Genomic DNA, 23,745 nt, shown 5'->3' with positions numbered 1-23,745 from the left:
TTCCCAGGCGCTCAGTGAAGGTGCCAAGGGCCCTGTTCCCATATCTGTTGGATTTGCAGTGGGAGTTGCACAGATGCACATCAGAAGGCCAATTGTGGCCCCTATTACTTCGGTCTTGTTCTCTGACTGCCATTACGCCCACAAACAGATTTTAAGTTTCATAGCTTCCTAGTACATTAACTGCTTAATCCTCTGCAAAATTTCATTGAGATGAACAGGCATGCCATAGGCTGTTCTAACCCAAGGCAGAGTGCATTTGAATTAATGTTGCATTACCTCTTTTCCCTTCAGGGTCATAAGGTGCCTCAGCTGTGGTCAGTCAATGCATATTTGTTGTGATTTAAAATGCCTTTGTAATAGGGACATTAAAATACTTCTCTGCGTCAGACCAAATGACTGTGCCGTCCAGGACTCTGCCTCCGACAGGAGACAACCAGATGCTTCTGGACACTCTCAAGCAGGCTCACAACCATCCCTTATTGTCTGTTTACTGCAGCCTTCCCCAACCTGGCGCCCTCCAGATATGTTGGACTACAACTCCCAGCATCCCCAGCCAGCTATGGTATACTACCTGTGTACATGAAGGATCCACTTTAGTACCATAGCTATTAGCACTTGACAGGACCTATCCCCCCTGGAACTAAAAGATTTAGGAGGACTGATCCTCGCTCTTCAAAGGCATCTAAGGGCAACAGTCATTTCCATAGGCTGTGGCCATGAATTTTCATAATGTAGAACTATTTGTCACTTGCTAGACCAAAGGCTGAGTTTAAGTAACAGCTTGAGTTGGATATATTGGAGGGAATTCAACGGTGATTAATGGTTTAAAACACTGGTGGGCAGGAGGTAGATCGGGATCTACTGGTGGATTTCTTGGAGATTTGCAGTAGATTGGCAAGGGTTTCTGACTTAACAATAGCAACAGCAGAATAACTTTTTCCATTTAAATAGGCTGCTGACATGAGGAAAGCTTGGGGGTGACCAAGAGTGGACTTCTGTGTGAAAGAACTGTGAGCTCAGTTCAGTTCTGGTACTGAAAACAAACAAACTAGGCGCAGAATGTGCTCAGAGGCGCCCTGTTCTTTAATTCTCTTTCTCTCTCTGTGCGTCTTTTGCACCTGGCTCTGGTTGGTGGATCTTGGGGTTCCAGTGAAAAAAATAAAATAAATCAAGATCTGACAAACCTGAAGTCTGCCCACCTCTGATTTTGAAGGGGTTACTTATGAGGGCGGTTTAAAGGAAATGGGAATCTCCGATATTCCCCCTCTTCAAGGTCTCACTTTAGCTTCCTTTCTCAGAGCCAAATACTTAGATAGTTTAAAAGGCTGTCAAGTTGAATGAAAGGACATGGAGCCCAGTGCTGAAGCTTACCCTGGAGTCCTGTGACTCCTTGTTTGCACCCCTCTCCTGACACACTACGGGCCGTGTAGTCAACTGGTTCACCATCAGCACATCTCCAACCTGTGCTGAAAATGATCAGGCTTGCTGTGAGTGCCAAAGTCAGATGAGTGTTATTTTTTATTCATTGGTAGCATTTTTATCCCAGCCTTCAGCTAGAAAGGCTCCCAGAGCAGCTTACAAAAATAAAAAGTAAGACCGTCCCTGGTCACAGGCTTCAAATCTAAAAGACACGACACAAAAGGAAAGGAGATTGGGAGGGAGGAGGAAAAAAGCAAATTCAGAGGCAAGTGTCTTAGTTGCAAAGTTCATCAGGACATGGAGTTGACCTTCTTAAGCCAGTGTAAATGTTTCCATTGTGAGCATATGCACTGATCTATTTATTTTTTTACTGTGGCGATACCCTTGTTTATCAAGGGAAGGGAAGAAAAAATGGCACTTTTCCATGTAGCATCCAGATGTTCTTTTGCAAACCGCAAACTATCAATGCAGAAATCTCCTTGTCATTTCTACTCTCTAAACATGGCTTGAGATATAAGCAAGCAGGGAGCTTTTTAATACCCTGTGGTGACTTCCCAGACTGCCTCAAAGTACTTTTGATTTGGCCCATGTAGTACTACTGCTAGTAGAGTTGCAGTAGTTGCTGTAGTAAATAATAGTGGGCATGCTTTGGATGTGCACTGAGATCATTTAGACCTAAAAATACTTCACTTTGGCTGGCTTGTGCCCCAAAGCAAAGTATTTCCAGTATGCATGGCACATCTGTAGATTTATGTGCAAGGTTTTACTCTCATCTCTTAGCTGACAGTCTGCAATTGGACAAGAGCTCTAGGAGATTTTTAAGAACCCTGAGCATGAAGTAACTAGTTACAGTTTTAGGAAATGCGGGAGAACTGTTATTGAGGTTATCAAAAGAAATGGGGGAGGGGAGATGTGGAGATAAATTTGGAAGCTGGGAGCACAGTGTAAGTCAGGGGAATAGAATACAGTTATTCAAGTGACTTGAATACAGTTTTAGAGAATAAATATTGTTGCGACATCCCTCATACGTCCTCTTTTGTTGCGTGCTCTTCACTCAGTGCAAATTAAATTCTCTTCCTCTTTCTCGGAGCAGGACATGAATATCCATTTGGAATTAAAATGAGCCACGTTCGTGACACTTTGCCTCAGACGCAGGGATCAAAGGACTCTGTCTGCCCTCTGGACCTTCAGGGGGCCTTCCTGATGGAACAGCTGCCCCGGCATCTTCAGTGCCAGTTCATTCTCAAGCCAAGTCACCTGGCCGCCAGCCATCAGCTGAACGGTGAGTCTCTCTGCTTCCAGGAGCCTCATTCAGAGGGCAGGGTTGTTGCGGGGTTTTCAGATCAACTCGTGTGCTGCGACAAGTCAGCATTCTGGAGAAGGAGGCAAAGGAAAGTGCAGGAGCACCCCAGAAAAGAGATGATGCCACACACATTTCTTATGCCAGTGTGTGTGTGTGTGTGTGTGTGTCTAAAAATGCTTTTCTTATTAAACCAAAGCTTACAGGAAAAGCAAAGTCAGCAAGGAAATGGCCATTTTCTTCATTATCTAGTCTGAACTTATGAATGACTAGACCTTTTGTTCAAAATAATCATGCCTGACCAGACCTCCAGGTCTCAAGGAACCTACTTGAGTTCTTAATGATATAGGGTGGGATACAAATGTTTTGAATGAATGAATGAATGAATGAATGAATAAATAAATGAAATAGTTGTCCTTTGATTCACATTTTTAGTCTGCTCTTGAGGGCCTTGAAGCAACCATAATTAAAATGGGGGGTAGGGGGACAGAGTGGGAAAGGACTGGGGTACAGGCTTGTGCTCTCTAATACCATGGTTTTCAACATTTCTGGCTTCAGGAAACTCTTTCCACATTTGACTTGTGAGGCAAGGGCCCCCTGCATATCTGCCCTGGAATCCCTGTGTATTGCAGAGGGTTCTGGGTAGTGTTGGGAAGCACACACAGTTCAAGTGGGACGTCTGTGGAGCTTTATTGTCGCTTCCTGTGTCTGTGACCAAGAGCAGGGGTGGGGAACCTCTTTCAGCCGGAGGGCCGGATTCAGTTTTGGAGAAGCATTCGAGGGTCACGTTCCAGTGCTGTGCAGGGCCAAAAATATCGGCATATTTTCATTTAAAGCTCTTACTGCCAGTAAATGGGCCTTAGGAGTGGCATTTCAATCTTTTAGAATGGGAAAACTGCACCAAAAAAAAGGGAAATCATTTTGGGGGGAAGTGGGTGGGGAAAGGGTTGGGGCCAGGGGAAGGGGGTGTTGCCATTTGGGCAACCCCTGCAGGGCCGGATTTGGCCCCATGGACTGAGGATGCTCACCTGTGCCCTGGAGGAACTGCAGTGTTCCCCTACAGTTGCACATTTCAGGGGAAGATTAGTCGTGGCAGGGCAGCGTGTATGCCTTTACTGCTGATTGCGTTGTGGAACACTCGCTTCCAACCTACCCCAGAGCTCTCCGAAACACGCACTGAAAACCATCCGACGGTCCGCATCTCTTTGTGCTGCTTTCTTTGTGTTCTTGCTTAAAGCTTTCAAGACTAGAGTATTGTTTTTGTTGAATGGGATCTAATGTCAGATTTTGACTTGATTATAAACCCGTGTGTAAACCCAAGCATAGCCGTGCTTGGACACAGACGACCTCTGCCCACCCTCGGCACTGCCCCCCCGCCCTTCCTTCTTGCTATACAGTTTGCTATTTCTAAAGCAGCGTTGCAAATATAATGACCATTTTTGTTCTTCCGCCCATCACCGTCGGCAAAATGCTCCAACTGACTAGCGCGCTCTACTTCCAAAGTGGAATTATCCGACTCTCAGAATTTAGTCCCTCTTCTGAGCTCTACATGTAGAGATCCCTTTCACTTTCTCTCCTTTGTTTTGTTTGTGTGGTGGTAGCAGTGATGCTATGCCCATTTATATCTCATCTTTTCCATCTGCTTTAAGTAGATACCTCATGCCAGCAACTAAAAAAAAGAAATAGGTCCTGTTCTCCTTAGGTATGGCGGAGAATTTCTCCCCGAATCTTTGGGGGGCCAAGCGCCAACGCATTCGGCCCCCCGAAATTGGCGGTGAAATTCTCCGCCCCCCCCCCGGATGGGACTTACCTTTGGCGAATGTCCCTCCCGGCGGCGGTTCTTCGGCCTTTCATCGGGGGCAGGGGCGGCAGCCGGTCTTCCAACCGGCTTCCGCCGCCGCCATTACAAGGTAAAGTGTTAAAAAAAAAAAAACAACCCGTGATAGGCTACGTAACGATTAACGTAGCCTATCACGGCTAGATCTCCAAAGTCAGCTGTGATAGGCTACGTAAATCGTTACGTAACCTATCACGGGTGACTTTGGAAAAAAAAAAAGCGCGTACGCAAATGGCGGTGGCCTATGGGCGCCGCCATTTGCGTTCCTTATTTGGTCCCGGTAGTCTACGTAAAGATTTACGTAGACTACGGCGTAGTCTACGTAAATCTTTATGTAGACTACCGGGACCAAATAAGGAATGCAAATGGCGGTGCCCACAGGCCGCCGCCATTTGCGTACATGCTTTTTCCCCCCCCCCCAAAGTCACCCGTGATAGGCTACGTAACGATTTATGTAGCCTATCACGGCTGACTTTGGAAATCTAGCCGTGATAGGCTACGTTAATCGTTATGTAGCCTATCATGGGGTTTGTTTGTTTTGTTTTTACTTTTTGTTTCGCAGCCGGGGAGACGGGGCGCTTCTCCCCGGCCTGAATTTCGGCCGGGCGAGGTGGGAAGCCTCCCCCCCCGGCCTGAATTTAGGCCGGGCAAGGCGGGACGGCTCCCCCCCCTCGCCTGAACTTCGGGGGGAGAAGCGAAGCGCCTCCCCCCCACCGCGAAGCACCCCTGCAAAAGGGTAAGTGACTTTCGTACATCCCTAGTTCTCCTGCATTTATCAGGAGTCTGTTCTCAGGCAGCTACAGAAACGCCCCCTTGTGGCTGTTCGGTGCTACAATAAGAAGCAGAGCTCAGGATCGATGGTGTGCTCATGGGTTCAGTATTTCTGCTGAAATTGTGATGGCTAGGAACTCAAGAACCCGAGTTTTTATTATAAGCACTTGGAACACAGCTTAGGCTCGTATACCAACTATACCCTTATCTGGACAGAGATAGCCTAGCTACAGTTATCCATGCTCTGATAACCTCTTGTCTGGATTACTGCAATCCATTATATGTGGAATTGCCTTTGAAAATGGTCCGGAAACTTCAGCTGGTCCAAAACAGGGCAGCAAGATTGTTAACAGGGACTGGCCAACAAGATCACATTACACCAGTACTTTTCCAGCTGCACTGGCTGCCAGTCCATTTCCAGGCCCGATTCAAAGTGCTGGTATTAACATTCAAAGCCCTAAACAGCTTGGGGCCAGGTCATCTGAAAGATCGCCTCCTCCCATATGTGCCTGCCCCAACCCTAAGATCATCCTCAGGGGTCCTTCTCCAGGAGCCCCCTCCAAAGGAAGTGAGGCAGGTGGCTACCAGGAAGAGGGGCTTTTCTGCTGTGGCACCCCGGCTGTGGAATGAGCTCCCTAGAGAGGTTCACCTGGCACCTATGTTGTACTATTTCCGGTGCCAGGTGAAGACTTTTTTATTTTCCCAGTATTTTAGCATTTTAGTTTCCTAATCTTTTAGCTCTGGTGTTTTAAATCTGTATTTTAAATCTCTGCATTGCTGCTAGGTTTTATTCTGGTTGTACTGTTATACTGTGGTTTTAAGCTTTCATATTTTATATTGTTTATTCTGCACTCTGTGGTTTTAATTTTTGTGAACTGCCAAGAGAGCTTTGGTTATTGGGTGGTACAGAAATGAAATGAAATAAATAAATGAAGACTAGGGATTGTTGCTCTGTGAGGTTGACTACTGATTTTTACTATTCCCTGCCTCCTCCTTGGAGGAAGGCATGATATTTAAGGTTTGTGGAGCAGAGTCTAGTGAACAGTCAGGGTATGTCCTATGGTGCAGGATTGTTGAAGCTAAGCAGATGTTGATCTGATCAAAAACCTCAATGGTAGTTAACTGGGAGCCCCATGTAAGGGTGAGATGTAAGTATAATAATTAGCATTATTTTTCAAGTTTTTAGTGCCGATGTTTCTCGCTTTCACCTCCGTTTATCACACTGTACTTCCCAGAACACGCAAGTGTGTATTCGGACATCTTTTCTGCCTGTTGAGGTGCCATAGTGCAGCTGCCCAGACTTTCCCAGAATTCACCAGCAGTATATTTGCATAGGAATTAGAACGGGCAAATAGTTCCGAAATGGAGGTGTGTTTCTGTGCAATGCAGAGACGCTTCAGTTCTGCTTTGTGCACCCAGTTCAGTATAAAAGGGCCCTTCCTTTTTTTAAAAAAAGATTTTCTTTGCTCCACATATTGAGAGACAAATGCTCTCAACGTTAATTTCTCAGCAAGGTCTTCTGTACTGACACTGCCAACATTTCATGTGATAAATTTTATTGCTGCAGATCCTCTACTGTCCAAATACTTATGTAACCATGACTTACAAGGCAACAGAGCATATTAAACTGGTCTCTTCAAATCTTAGAAACTGAGGGAAATACTCAGGAGTTGTTTTTAAAGTGGGCCAAAGGTTGCCAAATAAGCAAAAAAAAAAACCACCCCACCACTTTATTTACTTGTTTGCAGTGTTTCTTAATAGATTTGTCACTGAACAGGGAAGGGTGTGTATTTGGTTTTTAAAGCTGGTATATACCTATAGAAGATGCTGAAGAAATGGAGTGTGTACCACAAAGAACAAACTAAAAAAGAAACCAAACACATGATTCACCTACATGCTACAATAGGAGAGTTCTCTGTTTCTAAAAAATAAATAAATTAGTAATTAAAAAAAAACTATTTAAAGGCACTGGTATGGGGTAGAGGAAGTTTGGATGCTTGACACGGGTGATGTAATGATCACTGTCCAATGGATGGACTTGCACAGCTATATCCTGCAGACCATTTGCTATCATAATTGGTGGTGCACTACCTAGAAGGAGAATGGCATTTTCTCAGCAACCTGATACTGGGTCTGGTTTGCGTGTGACAAGCCAGGGTGTTTTAAAACCCTGAGTAGTCGTGGACAAGCCAGCATGCTAGTCCCTGCAGCTCGATTGTGCTCCTTCTTGCTTCCTTTGCCAGCAGATGCTCTGTCCCTGGGTTGTTTAGCCTGCCGTGGAACATGGAACTCTAGCTTGTCTCTCCCCTGACAGCTACTCCTGTTCCCTTCCCTGGCCATCTATGTCCCATTGACATAGGGTAGTATCCTACCATGTCGTTGTGCTAATGCAAATTATGTTGCACTAGTGAAAGGGACCTCTAGCACAATGCCAAGGGCATTAGCTTGCGCAACAGGATTCCCTGGAAAAACTGGTTGCGCAGGCTAACACAAATGGCACTGGGCTAGAGGTCCCTTAAGCTAGCACAATGTAATTTATGTTAGCGCACTGACTGACACAGTAGGATACTGCCCAAGGAGTGCAATGGGTTACTGTGTCTAAGAGTCCCAGTTTTGAGGCACATACGTCATTTGGTGCATCCATCAGATTTCTCAGGATCTCAACTTTCATTTCTAAAAATGATACTTTTCAAAAACATTTTTCTAAAAGTTTCTAGACCACATGGTTTGCAGAGGTCAATAAACAAAACAACCCCCCAGGAATTTGCTTCTGTGTTCAAAAGCAAACCAAACAGTGATAACTTTCTGACAACGTTGGTTTTGTTTTTACATCATCAAATATTTTATGCGAAGATTTTTCACCAGCCATTATACTTTTTAAAACAAGATACATTTTAGTCAGGTGCTGCTGACTATGCTTTTAGTCAAAAGTATTCATCCTACTCCCATGGTTAAAGTGATCTTTTATTATTGCATTCTGTGCAGTAAAAGCAAGTATTTCAGCCTAAAAGCATAGAGGGTAATATTGTACAATTAAGATTTTGCGGAATGTCATGAGCAGGAATGGAGAACTTCAGAGCATCAGTCAGCGGTGGATTTCTTCATTTTTTGCACACTCACATAGACATATGCAGCCCTACTCTGTTCCCCAGTGTAGGGAAAGCAACATGGAAAGGGAGAAGAAATAACCACTCCTCCCTAGGGATGTCCGAGGAATCTGTTTGTGGGGTGGAGCTTGGCGAGCTTTCGCCTGGTCAGCCTTCTGGACTCTGACCCGACATCCACCAGCTGGCCGACTTGGTCTGCAGTGAGTCAGGCCAGCTGGTGGATTTTCTGCCTTTGCACAGTGGCGGCAGCAGCGCTCCCCTCCTACCCTGTTGCCACACTGCCATTGCTGCGCAACCGTCCCTCTCCCTGCCAGCGCCAACACAGGCAGGGAGATAAAGATGGTTTGTTTGTTTGTTTAATTTCTTCATCGCCCATCTGGCCAGTCACCTGGCCACTCTGGGCGATGTACAACAATACAAGAGTTTTAAAACAATAAAATTCTACATTAAAACACTATTTCTAAAGATACCCTAACCCACCCCAAATGCCTGCCTGAACAACCACATTTTTAATGCGTGGCGGAAGCTCATTAAAGAGGGGGCATGGCGGAGTTCCCTAGGGAGGGAGTTCCACAGAGCGGGGGCCACCACAGAGAAGGCTATCTCCCAGGGGGTTGGACTCGACGGTCTTATAGGCCACTTCCAACCCTACTATTATATGATCCTAAGACTCGTTTCTGGGTTATTGTCATGATGTGCGAACCCCACACTCTGGGTTGTTTAGAGTTTAACAGCTCTTACCCAGGGTTTGTTGTTGGGTTAAACCTCTGGGTTGTTTAAACAACCCAGAGTGCCAGCTTTTGCATGTCACAGGGTTGTTTCAGGAAGTGGGTTCAACGCAGAAGTGGCAAGCAAGCAGGAGGCAGCGTTCTCCCTCCCTCCCACGCAGCCACGTCAATTCCTGGGTTTAACTGAGGAACTGACATTACATATGAACCAGGTCTATAACTCCCCATCATCCCCAGCCAGCATAGTCAATGGCCATGCCATCTGGGGATGATTGGAGTTGTAGTCTAACACATCTGGAGGGCATCAGGTTGAGGAAAGCTGGTATCAAATATTTGACTATAGTTTTCATTTCCTCCTTTACAGTTTCTCACAGTCTTTGATAGTATTTTTTGACCTCACTTCAATAGTATTGTATATGCTTTGGTTCCTTTCTTGTTATTCTTTTAGTCTGACCCATAGAACTATTGACCCTTGCCATTTTAAAAGTCCAGAGTCCAGGTTTCAGGTTATAAATTTCTGTAAGACATTTAGAAGGCAGCAGATTTTTCAGGCCATATAAGTTAGATGATAAAGTTCACATTTTAACTGCAGATGTGAACCAAACTCAACAAAAGGATGGCATTTTGAATTCAAGACTTGGAATTTCTGGTATTTCAAGTTCAGGCAAAATTCCTTTTCAGAGCTGGTAAATGGGTATTTTGACCTGTGCTGGTCAAGAGTACAAGGATCATGCATTATTATCATGATTATTAATAACATTTGTATGCTGCCCTGCATCCAGAGAGCTCAGAGTGGTGTACATTTTATGTTCGCAACGACCAGTGAAGGAGGTTATGCTGAGAGATACTAGAGATTGGCCCAAGAGCACCCAGTGCATTCATGGCTTGAGCAGGGATTTTAAGCAGACTCTCCCATATCCAAGTTGAACACTCGTAACTACTACTGCACCATCATGACACCATGCTAATGGTCCTTCAAGAAACGAGTGTGCTTCAACTCAGATTTGTAGGCCTCAGTATCTCCATAGGCCTTGACCTTTGCTGATTCTTTGGGAGTCTTTGCTGTAGGCAAGCGTTCATGTACAGATAGAATACAGCTATCACTAAGTGTAGTTCCTGGAAAGTCCTCTTAAACCTGGGTGTACTCCAGTTAGCATGTACAATGTGGAGCCAAATGGTGGAGGTGGAATGAACTCTATGGGAACCGGTAGTGTTCATAAAACCTCATTCCCCATTTCCAGAACATTCACAACCACTAAAGCAGGGGTGGACAACTTGTGGCCCTCCAGATGTTTTGGCCTACAACTTCCATCAGCCCCGAGCCAGCATAGCCAGTGGTGAGGGATTGTGGGAGTTGTAGGCCAAACCATCTGGACAGCCACAAGTTGCCCACCCCTGCACTAAAACAAGCAATTAAGGGGTGTGCATACTTTTCCCCCTTGTAATAAAGGCCTCTTTGTTTCCTCAGAATTGAGCCAAAAGCCTTTTAAAAGGAAAAGATCCATTATCAACTGGGCCTTCTGGCGGGGAACAGGTGCCCCGCTGGACAATGCACCGCCATCACCAACTTCTCCCATATCAGGGAAGCTCTTTGGTCTTTCGCTGCCAGCCATCTGTGAGAATGACAACCTGCCTAAACCAGTCTTGGTAAGTCCTCCCATGCATTCGTGGCTTGATGACTCCTCTCTCCAGAGCGTCTTTCCCTCCTCTCTCTCTCCCCCTCTCAGTTCTAAATGTAATTTCAGTGTTATGTGTGCATCAGGGTTAATGTTGTCCAGGTTCCCTTGAAACCATGTTTTGCAGCCCCATATTGAGCCATGGTTTCAAATTATGGTTGCGGAGGAAATGTGGTTACCGTGTACTGCTGGTGCAGGCATAGAGCCCCCACACAAGCAAGGACTTCCCATTTAGTGTCCCCATGTACATAACAGGGATATGTAAAACAGTGTGGGTCTGACACTGAAGAGTACACAGAAGGAGTTGCTGCATTGGGGATTAAAGCTGTAACTAGCCATACAGTTTTCTTCTAAGTCACCAAGGTGCTGAACCTTTCCTGAAAGAAACTTGTGGTTCATCTTTCCCCAACCTGGTGCCCTCCAGAAGTGTTGGACTGCAGCTCCCAGCATCCCCCAGCCAGCCATACATGAGTTGTAGCCCAACACATCTGGAGGGCACCAGGTTGGTGAAGCCTGCATGAGTTGGTTGAGTTTAACCAAATTATCTGATACGATGGTCCAGATTCATCTGTTGCACTGCCATCTTTTAGGACCAAAGTATTGTTTTCAGAATAGCCCAGTCACAAATGCTTAAAAAGGAAATGGAAATCCCAACACAAATAGTGTAATACGGATAACAAATGAAGTACATGTGAGATGTGGGTGGGGAGGAAACTCAGAGCCGCCAAACTGCATGCCTTTAAGAGAAAAGGGCATGTTTGAGACTTCTCAGACCAAGTTCTTCTTTGCCACATTTGCATAGCTGAGCTTCAATAGATCTTACACTGAAGCCCAGATTGTCAATATAGCCAAAAGCTGCTGCATCCTGGTTACAGTAATAGAAATTCAGCCTTAAATAATGGTGCGTTCTCTTCCTGCTTCCCTTTATCTGCCATCCAGTCAAAGATCCTTCTGTTGAGAAGAAACAGTACCTACCATTCATTCTGCTTTTAATCACCTAAATTTCAGTCTTCCTAGTTGCCGCCATCTGGGGGTGGGTGCTGCTTTTCAAGTTTTTATACACGTAGTCCTTGTGTTGGTCCCATAGAAACACTGCTAGGGTTCAGAGTGGCTTAGATAAAACCTTTTATTAGGCCAACTGTAATTTTCAAATATCCTCTGTACAAAGAGTATAAGAGTCAAACGCTCCTTGTATATGGAAAGCTAGCATAGTAGGCGAAAGGCTAGGCTACTGTCTGTCTCCCTGGCATTCTCCCCCGCACACTTCCAGGCTCAATTCCAGGTGCTGCTGCTTGCCTGGAAAGCCCTAAATGGCTGGGGACCCAAATACCTACAGGAGCACTTCTTCCCCTACCAGCCTGCCCATGTTTGAGACCTCCCGCTGGAGCTGCTCTCCAAGTCCTTCCTTGTCAGAAGTGTGCTATGTCACAACAGCGGAGAGGGCTTTTCTAGTGGAGGAGCCCTGCTTGCGGAACGCCCTTTTCAACAGGTCCGCCTGGGGCTTCTGTTACAGTCTTTTCAGCACCATCTTAAGATATTTTTATTTCCCCAGGCAATTTAATTTGAGAAGTGCTTTAGCCCGCTGTACGTTTTTTAGCCTTGTTTTATTGTTAATGTTATGGTTTTAGAATGAGTGTGTGTGTATTAGGATTTTATGCCATAAATAATTCAATTTGCTTGCTTGCTTGCTTGCTTGCTTGCTTGCTTGCTTGCTGTTTGCCACCACCCTGGAATCAATTGGGTGAAGGGTGGGATATGGATGTTTTAAAGAAAATAATACTTTTGATGTGGGACAGCCTTCTGATATGTGGTTTCCCCACCTGCATTTTAATGGGACCATATTGGTGGAAGTAATTGGGAAGCATCTTAAGGACACCCAGGATCCTTCGTAGCAGTATTACAGGAATGGGATATAGCTGAGCCTTCCCCAGTCTGACACCTTCCAGATGTGTAAGACTACAAGTCCCATCATCCCCAGCCAGCCTGGCTGTTGTAGTCTAAAACATCTCGCTGGGATAGACCATTGTGTGGGAGCCCTGAGCTTCCAGACAGTTCAAGAAACTGAGAGGATGGTAATTTTGGCTGTGTCCCAGCAGAGGGTGAAGCACATAAGTGTGTGTGTGTGTGTGTGTGTGTGTTGGGGTTGTCCTTCAGATTAAGGGCCTTTGGGTACTGGATTTAGTGTCTCCTCAACATGAAGACTTTCTTCCAAAGAAAAAAGTTTCCGATTTGACTTGTGTAATCAGAGAAACTGCATAAAACTAGAAGAGCAGCTTGGCTGATATCGGTGATGTTACAGTCCCCATCTCCAGTTTACCCCTCTGTTTGCCATAAAACGTTACAGCAAAAACTCCCAGAGTGCCTTCCCCCCAAACAGCTCCTACTGCCCAGCCCTGACTCCTTCCGCAGCTGCCGTCCTCACTTCTCTTAGTCATCCGCACACCTCTCCCTCCTTTTATATCTCCCCAACTCTCCTGCAGCCCCTTCATCCCCCCAACCTAGCCCATGATTTCCAGAGATCTTTTCCACCATCGGGCTCACAGATCGGGCTGCGAGCTGCTGCCTGTGTCACAGGGCTTCTTCCTCCTCAGCTCCCTTGCTACCGAGATGTAGCTGTAAAAAGGAAGGGTGGGTAGGAAGGGTCATCCTCCTCCCAGTGCAAACAGCAGCAGAGTTTCTCAGTCTGTCCCTTCTGCACCTCAGTTGTTCACTCTGTGTGCAAGTCCAGACATGGGCCCGTGACAGTGAGCAGCTGAGATGCTTAGGGGAAGGGTGCTGCCCAAACCTTCTCTGTGGGGCGAGCGCCAGCGCAGCTTATCCTCCAGCCCTTCGGCAGCTCAGAATATGGCATCTGTTAAAAATGAGTTGCCAGCTGGGGCTTTATGTGCTGATCTTTGTATATTTCTTTTTCCAGGATATGCTTTCCTTTCTCTATCAAGAGGGGCCTTTCACTCGGGGCATTTTCAGGCGTTCCGCAAATGCAAAATCCTGCAGAGAGCTGAAGGAAAAGCTAGACTCTGGAGATGAAGTGCACTTACCCTGCGAGTCCATCTTAGTGACGGCCTCTGTGTTTAAGGTAGATGGGCATCTCTCCCTCCGGTCCTACACAGAGAGGCAATCTGACCATTTAAGTTACAAGTCCAGTAGCTTAGGATGTCAAGACCTGTTTGTTCGTATTTTAGTAAGCCAGATCTGTCATCAGTTTAATTTAATTCATGGCAGGACTTGAAGCCAACTTCTTAAGATATGAGACAGAGGTCCTAGACTTCTAAAGACACCCTGGAATACATCTTGGACCTCGTACATGCAATGTGTACAGTAGTCTACTACTGAACTATTTTTGAAATAGTTTTGATCTTACTGAATCCTACAAATTGTCCATGTGCAAATACCCCTCTGAAGTCAGGGCTTTATTCTGCAAGTTATGTCCTGAACTGCTGGGCTCTCAAGGCACTCTTGCTATAACAGTGTATATAGTACTTTTAAGAAGCAACGTTCCAGGTTGTGGGGGAAGAGGGAAGGGAAGAGACATGTGGGGGTGGTAGCAAGATTCTCAGGAAGTTTGTGGATATAGTCAGGATTACATTTTAGGGTTGGGGGAGCAGTTTGTGTTTACCAAAAGCATATATTGAGGTTGTTACTTTTCCATCTGGCAATAGCCAGAGAGAAAGGAGAGCCTAAGGAAGACTTGATATGAGGTCTGAAAATGACAGGGGGATAATTGCACCTTCTCCCCCACCCCCTTGAGTCCACCTCTGAGCAACATGTTCATCCTCATAACCATTTCTAGGGCATCTTTTCCTGTTGCCCAGCTATCCTTAAACTTAAAAATGGGATTTCCCCCCAATAGCCAATCTCAATTTACTCTGCTATAACTCACTTATCCTTGGCCTTCTTGTTGTGGCCATGGGAAATAGCTTTCTCCCCCTCTGCTGTTGGGCAAGTTCACAATGCAGGGATGGGAGGCAAGGAAGGTAAAGAAGTGATGACCCTGGAGGTGCTGCTCAGTCCTATGATTCTGCAGGACAAAAAAAAAAAAAGCAAACCTTTTTAGGAATTTAAAAGAAATGAAACGTCTAGGCAACTGTCATAGCATAGAGCTAGATGGCTTTCAGGATGTCCTAAAATGAATTATAGTGGTGTCTGGAGGAAATAAATAGGTTTTGCTACTTGGAAGAGACAGGAAACTGGGATAACAGAGAGCGTGAGTTTCAGAATTCAGCGCTTGGCTACAAAAGTTTGCTGATGGATTGAAGGTTCCATTATTTTCCACATTGGTATCCCAGTCTCCTTCCAAGGAGCTGAAGTGGGCTTATCCAAGTGTACCCATGTAGCAACCCTTTGAGGTAGGTTTATTTATTTAAAATAATTTTTAGGCTGCTTTTAAGGATAGAATCCCTTCAAGGCGGTGTATGCAATTAAAAACAAAATCAAAAGTACACAAGTTGGTAATAAATATACAGCCAAATATTATAAAACACTATAAAAACAGATTACACCAATAATCTGGTTGGGTTAAAAGATGGAAACTTGCACAAGGCTACCCAGTGAGCTTCATGGCTGAGTTGGGATTTGAATCCAAGTCTTCTGGGTGGAAGCCCAGCGCTTTGTTTTCCATACTGTGCTGGCTGATTATAGTTTTAATAGTAGACTTTTTGTTCAGTATCAAATTATCTCCTGTTCCATTTACTACGTGGAAAATCTTCAGATCCATACAGAGAGACAGAAATCCCCATCCCTGAGCTAGAGGATACAAAACACAGGTTTGAATCATGCTGTCCCAATAGTTAATTGGCTTACTGTATAGGTTTCTTTCCCCCAGAAACGATGGCTCATGTGTGCTGTTCTCCCTTCTCTCTCAATAAGGATTTTCTTCGTAATATCCCAGGCAGCATTTTCTCATCCCAACTCTTTGATCAGTGGGTTTCCCTAATGGATGAAGGGAACCATGAAGAGAAGATAAAAAGCATCCACAGGTAGACTTATTTGTATATTCTCCTGGGGTCCCTCCAAAAACGAATACCCAGAAATAGAACTGTGAAATGTAGGCCTTATAGGCTCCATTTCAGTCAAACTCATAAACTTAGATGTATTCATTTTGATTGTTGTATCTAGTTCAGTACTCTGTCTTGGTCCCCTTCTAAGTATTCCCACCTGCTTACAACATGCAGAAAAGTGTATTTAGAGTACCGTTCTCTTTATTTAGCATAGAAAGTGGGGGTATTTGTTTCCTTCGCAAACTTCCACTTACCATGAAACGGGCCTCAGATTGGTGCCATTAGGAGGGTCAGCTGGGGAGGAAGGATCTTGAGGATAATTTTTGCAAACACCAGCTTGTCTTTCAAAGAAGTGCTTTTGTGTGTTTCTAGGCTAATGGAACAGCTCCCCAGAGCCAATGTGGTGCTGTTGCGTTACCTCTTCGGAGTATTGCACAGCATAGAAAAGCAGTCTGAAGACAACCAGATGACTGCCTTTAATTTAGCAGTCTGCATTGCACCCAGCTTGCTCTGGCCTCCCTCTCCCGCGAGCCCTGGGACTGAAGAAGAATTCACAAAGAAGGTAAATTGAGTGCAACCATTCTGCTCAGCAGTGTCTCTTCGCTTGGGGCCATTTCAGACGTTCCAAGGAAGTGGTGCAAGAGGAAGCGTGAGTGAATTGTGCTTCCTCTCCCCATGCTTCCATATCTTAATTAAAGTGGGGAGAAGCAAGGCTAGGCTGGATATTTCCCCATGTTGGGCAAGGCCCAGAACCGGGGGGGAGGGGGGGGAGCCTGCTTCACTTGTACTTTCTCACTTGTTTTCTTCGAACATCCAAGAGCCCTTTCTGATTTTTCCTTTGGTGGCATGGTCGCTGCTGCGGTGTGTGTCTCTTTTCCACACCACTTTAGAGCTGGGAATGCTGGGAGTTGCTGTCCGACACATCTGGAGGGCATCAGGTTGGGGAAGGTTGCTTAGTAACATCAAATCAGGTGTCCAGACCCATAGCTCCTTCCTATGTCAGCATTGCTCCACTTCCTGCAACGTTTTGCTGGATTCCCCCCCCCCCCCCCAATGAACCTGTAGAAGGAGCTACATGGCTAAAGAAAATTTGGGGAGGGAACCCGGAAACAACTCTTGGTACAAGAGGCTGTTTTGTTGTTGTTGTTTTGCCCTGTACAATATTGAACTTCAAAGCAAACCTCCAATACATATTGAGACCACGACATTTTACTTAAAGCGCAGTTACCACTACAGGTGTCACTACATGAGAGATTTGACACCCCAGATGATGCTGGGGGCATCTCTTAGCTCATGCACTGCAGCTGCCAACACATGGGAGCTAAGTGTGGTTCCCAGCATATTATCCTGACAGACGAGTACAGCCTTAAAAAACATTGCCGCCCCAGACTGTAGCCCTGTTAGGATCAACTCTGGACATTAATCCGAGATTGGCAGATGCATTTCTCCTGGTCAAGATTTTCTGTACTCTCCTAACCACTGTAAACCAGAATTTAAAAAGCAAAAAGATGGCTCAGCCATTCTACATTCTTGCGCCACTTCTTTATGCATTCTTCAGTTCAAACCCTGTGTGCTTCATGCTACCATTACAGGAAGCAGCAGTGAAGTCATGAAATGCACGAGGCACATTGAGTCAGCCTGGCTTAAGATGAAACTATTCGCTGTGCAGGCAGGGCAACCTTACAAACTTCTTAGAAATTGCCTGGGTTGGTTCCAGAGAAGTGGGACAGAAATACAATAAGTAAAACTAGACCTTGGCAAGTGTAGGGCCTAGTGTGGAATAGAATAAAATCCCAGATTTATTTGCCCCTCATTTGCCCCAACCCTCCTAAGCTCAGGAGTTGGCATCTGCCCACCTCTTATGTTGCCTGTTTTACATTGCCTACTCAACTGGCCTCTCTCCCTGCACCTGGTCAAAAAGCTGCTGTGGCTGGCAGAGGTGTTGAGTTTCTAAATGGGCCCAGACCTATTGCTGCATCATCCCCTAATCCATCTTCAGCGTCCACACCTGAGTTCAGGTCTCATACTCTGTGGAAACAGATTCAGAGAGAGAGAGAGAGAGAGAAGGACCCTGTGTTATTGGAAGGGTGAAGTCAAAATCCTAACTTTCGAACCCTTCCAGCAGAGCTTCAAGTAGTGTGGAGCGCAAACAGGGGCAAAGACTTTGCCTCATTTATCGTGGAAGCCATCCAACATCCCAGGTGCTGGGTATCACTTCTTCCATGCTTCCTGGTTTCTCCTACCCAGAAGATAACAGTGCGAGGGTGATGTGGCATTGTCAGTGAGGGCAGGAACAGGAGATGATGCTTTCTGCCCTCATTCCAGTATCTTCCTGGTAAGGGAAAACTAGGAAGCATTGAACAAAAGACACCCAGCAAGCTGGATCACTGCTGTCAGCAGGAGTATGCACCTGGGATGGCAAAAAGCACACACCTGGGATGGCAAAAAGCACACACCTGGGATGGCAAAAAGGTGTGTGTGGGCGGGGGGCATAGTTTCATGAAATCTCCCCACCAGCCTCCACCACCGAGCCCTTAGGTTCAAGCTGAAAAGGTTCCCAAAAGAACATTTGGTTCAGCTCAAGTGCAGACATGTTAGTAATGTCATTTTTCTGTATGGCTTGTATTGGCCCTAGAGGCAGGAAGGGTATTTAGACAGACTTCCTTAGGGCCGGTTCAGTACAGACAGCAGAATCAAGTAGTAAAACTTTTCTTGGACTATAGTGAGAGGTTGGGTGTCTGAATATTCTGCCACAAAAAAGTAATGTCTCCTTGCATGTAGAAAGCAATTTGGGGGGAAGAGAGAGAGGTTCAATCCCTGATGTGTGTGCTTTTCTATGTGCAGGGAGGTGGGGGGGGGGGTTGTTTCAGTTTTGTTTTATGGACAAGTATTCAAATATACAACTCCCAGTATACAGCTTGAAATGATTTAATGAAAAAAAAAGGGTTCACCAATTTGGTAGAATATATAAACTTGCCTCAAACCCCAGTGGTGGTTCCTATGCTTTATTATATGATTATTAATACATTTAATACATTAATACATTTTTGTTAATTTAAAGCTGTTCAACAGACAAGACTAGGTGCTACAAAATCAAGAGCAACGATAACCCTATCCTCCTTTCCCAATGTGACCAATAACTCTTGGAGGGCACTTTCAAATTCCAGCCTTGTCTTGGGAGGCAGCCTAGAACAAACAGGTTGCGCTAGGAGGATTTGTGTGGGAAGAAAAGAACTGGCGCAGAAATGAGAGCACACACAGCTGACAGCAGGCAGGCAAGGGAAATGTTCTAGTGCTAAGCAAAAGAGGAAGACGGCATTGTGGAAAGGGCTTGTTCCGTGCCAAGGAAACAGCAGGGACTAGAAGGAAAGAAGGCTCCGCATTTTAAAAAATGCACACTATTTATATGTGTCAATCTATATATAAAGGGCATTCTATAAAGGAAATATTTGCATAACTACACATTTCTTCATAGCACAAACCATGAGAATTGAAAACAATCTTCTACATTGATCCCAGGAATGTGATGATGGGAGGAAAGCGGGGGGGGGGGGGGAGCTTTTGCATGATGGACCAGCAGAGGCAGGGCACAGTTTCAATGAACTGCATGGTTTCCGATCCATCTTCAATTCCCCAACAAACCTCATGTCATCGGAATACATCTCATCATCCCTCTCTGTTGCAGGGTTCCATCCTTGTACAGTTCCTAATTGAAAATTGCTGCAGGATTTTTGGAGAGGAAATTACTTCCGTCTTCACAGATATCATGCACAAAAATGACAACAGAGAAGATGGTTCAGGTAAAAAAGGAAACACCAAAAACAAAACAGGGATAAGTGATGTTCTAGCACAGCCTTCCCCCATGGCCGTGCTGGCTGGGAATGATGGGAGTTGCAGTCCCAACACATCTGGAGGGCACCAGGTTGGGGAAGGCCATTCTAGCATACTAACTTGGGCTCCAACGGAGTCTCTTTTGGTGCCTCCTTCATGGCGACGGTAACATGTGCTCCAGATCACAATACGGTACAGGGAAGTAGGTAGCATCTGGTCTGAATGTGAGTCTCCTAAGACCAAATCCCAGGGAGCTGACTGAGTGGCCTTCCGCAAGATACATGATCACCGCAGCCCACGTGGCTTATTAAACCATAGCAGGTTGCGGTGCATGCTGGTTGCCCTTTCGAACGTTCAAGCCGCGGTGGGTGGTCGCCGTGGCTTATTCTGTTGTGCTAACCTGCCGACACTGGCTTATGCCCATGGGCTCTGCGAGGGTTGTTTAACCTTCACATAAGCCACCCTCGCCAGGTTCGCACAACACAACAAGCCACAGTGACTACCGGCATGTGCCACAACCCACTGTGGCTTAAATAAGCCATTGTGGGCTGCGGTGCTCATGTGAACCCAGTCATTGTCTCCCTCCTGAACCCTACCTTACAGGATGGCTGTGAAAACGAGTCAGTTTAGATTAAGAATTTTAAACCTTGCTGGACTCTGAAAAATGGTGCATCAAAGCCCGCTGTTTGTTTTTATTAAGCAGTGCTGCTTTTGATTGAGCTGGTCTGGTGACACCTCACACTGTGCTAACACCAGTATTGGGGAAAAGGCGGGATATAAATCAATATTATAATAATAATAACACCTATTTTGTGCTCTTGCAGATCTCTCTTCTTTTCACCTGAATGACTCCTCCTACGACAGTCTGGAAAACGAGTTGAACGACTGCGCAGATTCCTCATTTAACAATCTCCTTAAAAAACGAGGTCAAGAGAACAGGAGTAGGGACTCTGTTTTGACCTTGAGTGACTGTGACTTGGACCCACCTGAAGCAGAAGACCCTCAGATCCAGTTACCAGCCAAATCTCAGCCACTGTCTATTTCCACAGGTTTTCATCACAAATCTCCGTCCCGGGAGCACTCTGAGAATGAGTCTCTGTGCTCCATCACGTCCGGCTACTCGTCGACGGTCATCTCCGATGTTCTCAAAAGCTTGAGAAGACACCGGCGCTGCTCTGAGCCCACCATCGGCCATCTTGACTCCAAGTTTACACCCCTCAGTGGGTTTCATGAAAGTGCCATGCGCAAAGCCAGCTGTGATGCTGTCCTGTCCCACACAGATGAAGACTATCTCAAGCAGCTTCGCTCGCTACAACTGGAAGGCCAGAAGCTTATAAATCAGAGTTTGGTGGCAAGGTTAGAAGTGGGCACAGATGGTCCCGAAAGCCAGACCAGTGAAAAGAAGGATGTATCTAACCACCTTCTCCCACCACCTCCCCTTAGGTTGAACATTTGCTCAAGGACTAGCTGTTCGAGCCTATCATCCCCTGGCACCTCCCCTTCAGGGTCTTCAATGAGCTCTCTAGATAGTGCTTTTTCCTTGTTTTCGGACTACTCTGTGTTTACGCCAACAGAGACTTCCTCTCCTCTGGACTGTGCATTTCATCCTCAGAGGAAGTATGGGGAGGTTTCTCCTGATTTCAGCCCTTTCTCAGGCGTCCACCTTGGATCAGGGGTTGGCTCTTTTCCTAACCAAGCTAGCAGTAGCCATAACAGCAGCTTGGCATGTGTGAGGAAAGAGAGTCTAGAATGGCCTCCTCACAAAAGCTCTGTCACTCTGCATCCCAGCACGTGGTTAAAAAGTGGAGCTTCCACCATGAAGAACTGGACTCTGCAGAAAAGGGAAAGAGCCTCCAAGAAGGAAGAGACAAAGAACAGCTCCATTAAAATCACAGTGGAGTCACAAACGTATCCTTTGGATGCCCCTGGGAGTAACTTACAGCAAAGGCAACAGCAAGGATTGGGTAACACTTGTACACCAGATGTTAATGTTGTGTCAGTGGCCCAGGAGAGTGGTCTTTCTCAGGGAGAAGTTGGGCAACTCAGCAGCCGTCCCTTTTGTCCAGTGGAAGTCAAGGATAAGCAGCTAAAGGCCTTAGAGCTTTTGGCAGAGCAGAGCAAAGAAGAGGAAGAGGAGGAAAGTTCTTCATTTTTTCCTTCTTATGAAAGACAACCTTCCTGTCTTTATCCAAGTGCTGAACATAAACCTGAGCCAGATGCTGTCTTCAGCACGGACTGTCAATGGGTCACCAAGGAAAACTTAAACGAATCTGCGCTTTTTGCAGAGGTCAGAACCCAGCAAGCAGCATATTCCAAGAACGATAAATCTTTGTCAAGCACAGATCCCAAAGTTGAATCCAACCCTGGAAGGGAATTCTGTGCTTCTCCAAATGTCACTGAAGTGGAGGGTGAACTTATGTTTCAGTCTGATTCAAATCATTTCCCCCCAGAATTGCAGGAAGGGACTGATGCGAGCAAAACAGAGCGGCTGAAAAAGCTGTGCGGTGACCCCCAACTTGAGGAGATGGACCAAACGTTTTTTACAGAGGAATCTTACGTTTGAGCAGCCAGTGTCTAAAAAAATTATTTCAACATAACTTCGGTTGTTTTAATATCCCAGGGGCGATATATTCTCATCAGGGACTTAATGGAACTCATGCTGTTTGAGGAATTACAGGAATGGCTTTCCCAGATATAGTCTTGTGATTTCAAAGATGTTTCCTGATATCTGGGAAGGCCACATCAAAACCTTCAAGAGGAACGCTCAATTCTAAAACCCTAGCAGACATTTGTGGATGTGCTTGCTGCGTGCAGCATTTCTCTGAACCAGTCCAGTATGTTCTAAACATTGTAAATCTATGTTTTGTGTCTGTTGTGGTTTGGATGTAGTGTGTGAGGTCAGCCCGGGCTCCATAGCTATGGTATCGTATTTCTATTTTGAAGCTGATGGTCCATTTCATTGTCCTCCAACAAAGGAAGTTGTAATGTTTTTGTATGTTTTATGAGGCAACTGTTCAGTAGTTCCAGTCACTTTCCTCTCACAGCGAAGAAGAATGATTTTAAAATGAAATATAAATCCTGACCCTCCTATAACTAGCAATTCCCAAGGTTCGTGTGTGTCACCTTATTGTGCTCCGTTTGGCTATTACATTTTTGTTACGATTGTGAATAGTTTCTTAACGACGATACACTCAAATGGCATTACATCTTGGTGGTGGTGGTGGTGCAGGCAGAATTTGTGTAATTTTATTATATGCTATTGAAATAATCTTTATTATAATATATTGAAAGTAATGCATTATCTTCGAAATGCTTCAAGATTGTATAATATATCTTGGTAAATTTTTGCTATTGTACATGTTCTCAAATAAATGTGTATTTTTGTACTTGCGGAAAACGCTGCTAACTTTTTGGGCGGTTCAGGCACTGGTGATGATGTGTATCCATTCAGTGGTGTATTTTGAAATAAATATAACGTTCTTCCATAACGCTGATGGGATGAGAACTGTTGGGCAAATAACATCCTTTGTGGCAACCTGTCAGGTTGTACTTACTCTACCCAAGCATTGCCTAAGGCTTAGAGACATTTAAAAATAGAGAGCGCAGTCCATGAATATTTTCTCCTGCGCAGTCCTCGTAGAAATAAATGGGAGATGCGTGAGAGTCCCCCACGCCATGGCTGGATGCTCCTGGCTGTGGCTTGGGAACTCCATACAATCAGGGTGTTGCGTATCTGACACAGTAAGAGTGTCTCCCCCCCGCCCCCCCAGCTGGTCATTATGAGGAGGCTGCATCATCTGCGTTTGGCTGAGTGCTAAAGGCTCCTCAGCTTCCAGAACCTGGCTTCTGATGTGCACGTACTCCTTGGCCTAGTTGATGTGCATATACTCCTTGCTGATGTGCATGTACATGTTGATGTGCATTTGCCTGTACATGTGGATATGTACTCCTTGTTGATGTGCATGTACTCCTTGGCCTAGTTCATAGTGTGTGTCCTCTGCCCTCCGAGGTACTTCAGAGTGCAGGCCAGTGTTCATATGATCGAATGTTCCATCCCCCACACAAGAAAGAGAAAGGTA

At 45.5% G+C, this 23,745-nt stretch overlaps 1 protein-coding gene across 3 annotated transcripts in view; it reads left to right on the top strand.

Moving 5' to 3' along the window:
* The window catches only part of ARHGAP20 (Rho GTPase activating protein 20), a 127,409-nt gene extending 104,251 nt beyond the window's left edge, over positions 1–23,158 (top strand). For all 3 annotated transcript variants that reach the window (XM_084842853.1, XM_084842852.1, XM_084842851.1), the window contains 7 exons: positions 2,513–2,701; positions 10,631–10,809; positions 13,753–13,914; positions 15,705–15,814; positions 16,208–16,397; positions 19,521–19,635; positions 20,491–23,158. In XM_084842853.1, the coding sequence (XP_084698979.1) occupies positions 2,513–2,701; positions 10,631–10,809; positions 13,753–13,914; positions 15,705–15,814; positions 16,208–16,397; positions 19,521–19,635; positions 20,491–22,229 (2,684 nt within the window). In that variant the 3' untranslated portion in view covers positions 22,230–23,158. The remainder of the gene's footprint in view (positions 1–2,512; positions 2,702–10,630; positions 10,810–13,752; positions 13,915–15,704; positions 15,815–16,207; positions 16,398–19,520; positions 19,636–20,490) is intronic.
* The last annotated feature ends 587 nt before the right edge of the window (positions 23,159–23,745 follow it).

Source organism: Heloderma suspectum, chromosome 3 (genome assembly GCF_057233095.1).
Source record: "Heloderma suspectum isolate Gila_16-S chromosome 3, 16-S_ref, whole genome shotgun sequence".
NCBI classification, from domain to species: domain Eukaryota; kingdom Metazoa; phylum Chordata; class Lepidosauria; order Squamata; family Helodermatidae; genus Heloderma; species Heloderma suspectum.
The sequence above is the reverse complement of the archived record's forward strand: the minus strand, read 5'-3'. Positions and strand labels throughout refer to the sequence as shown.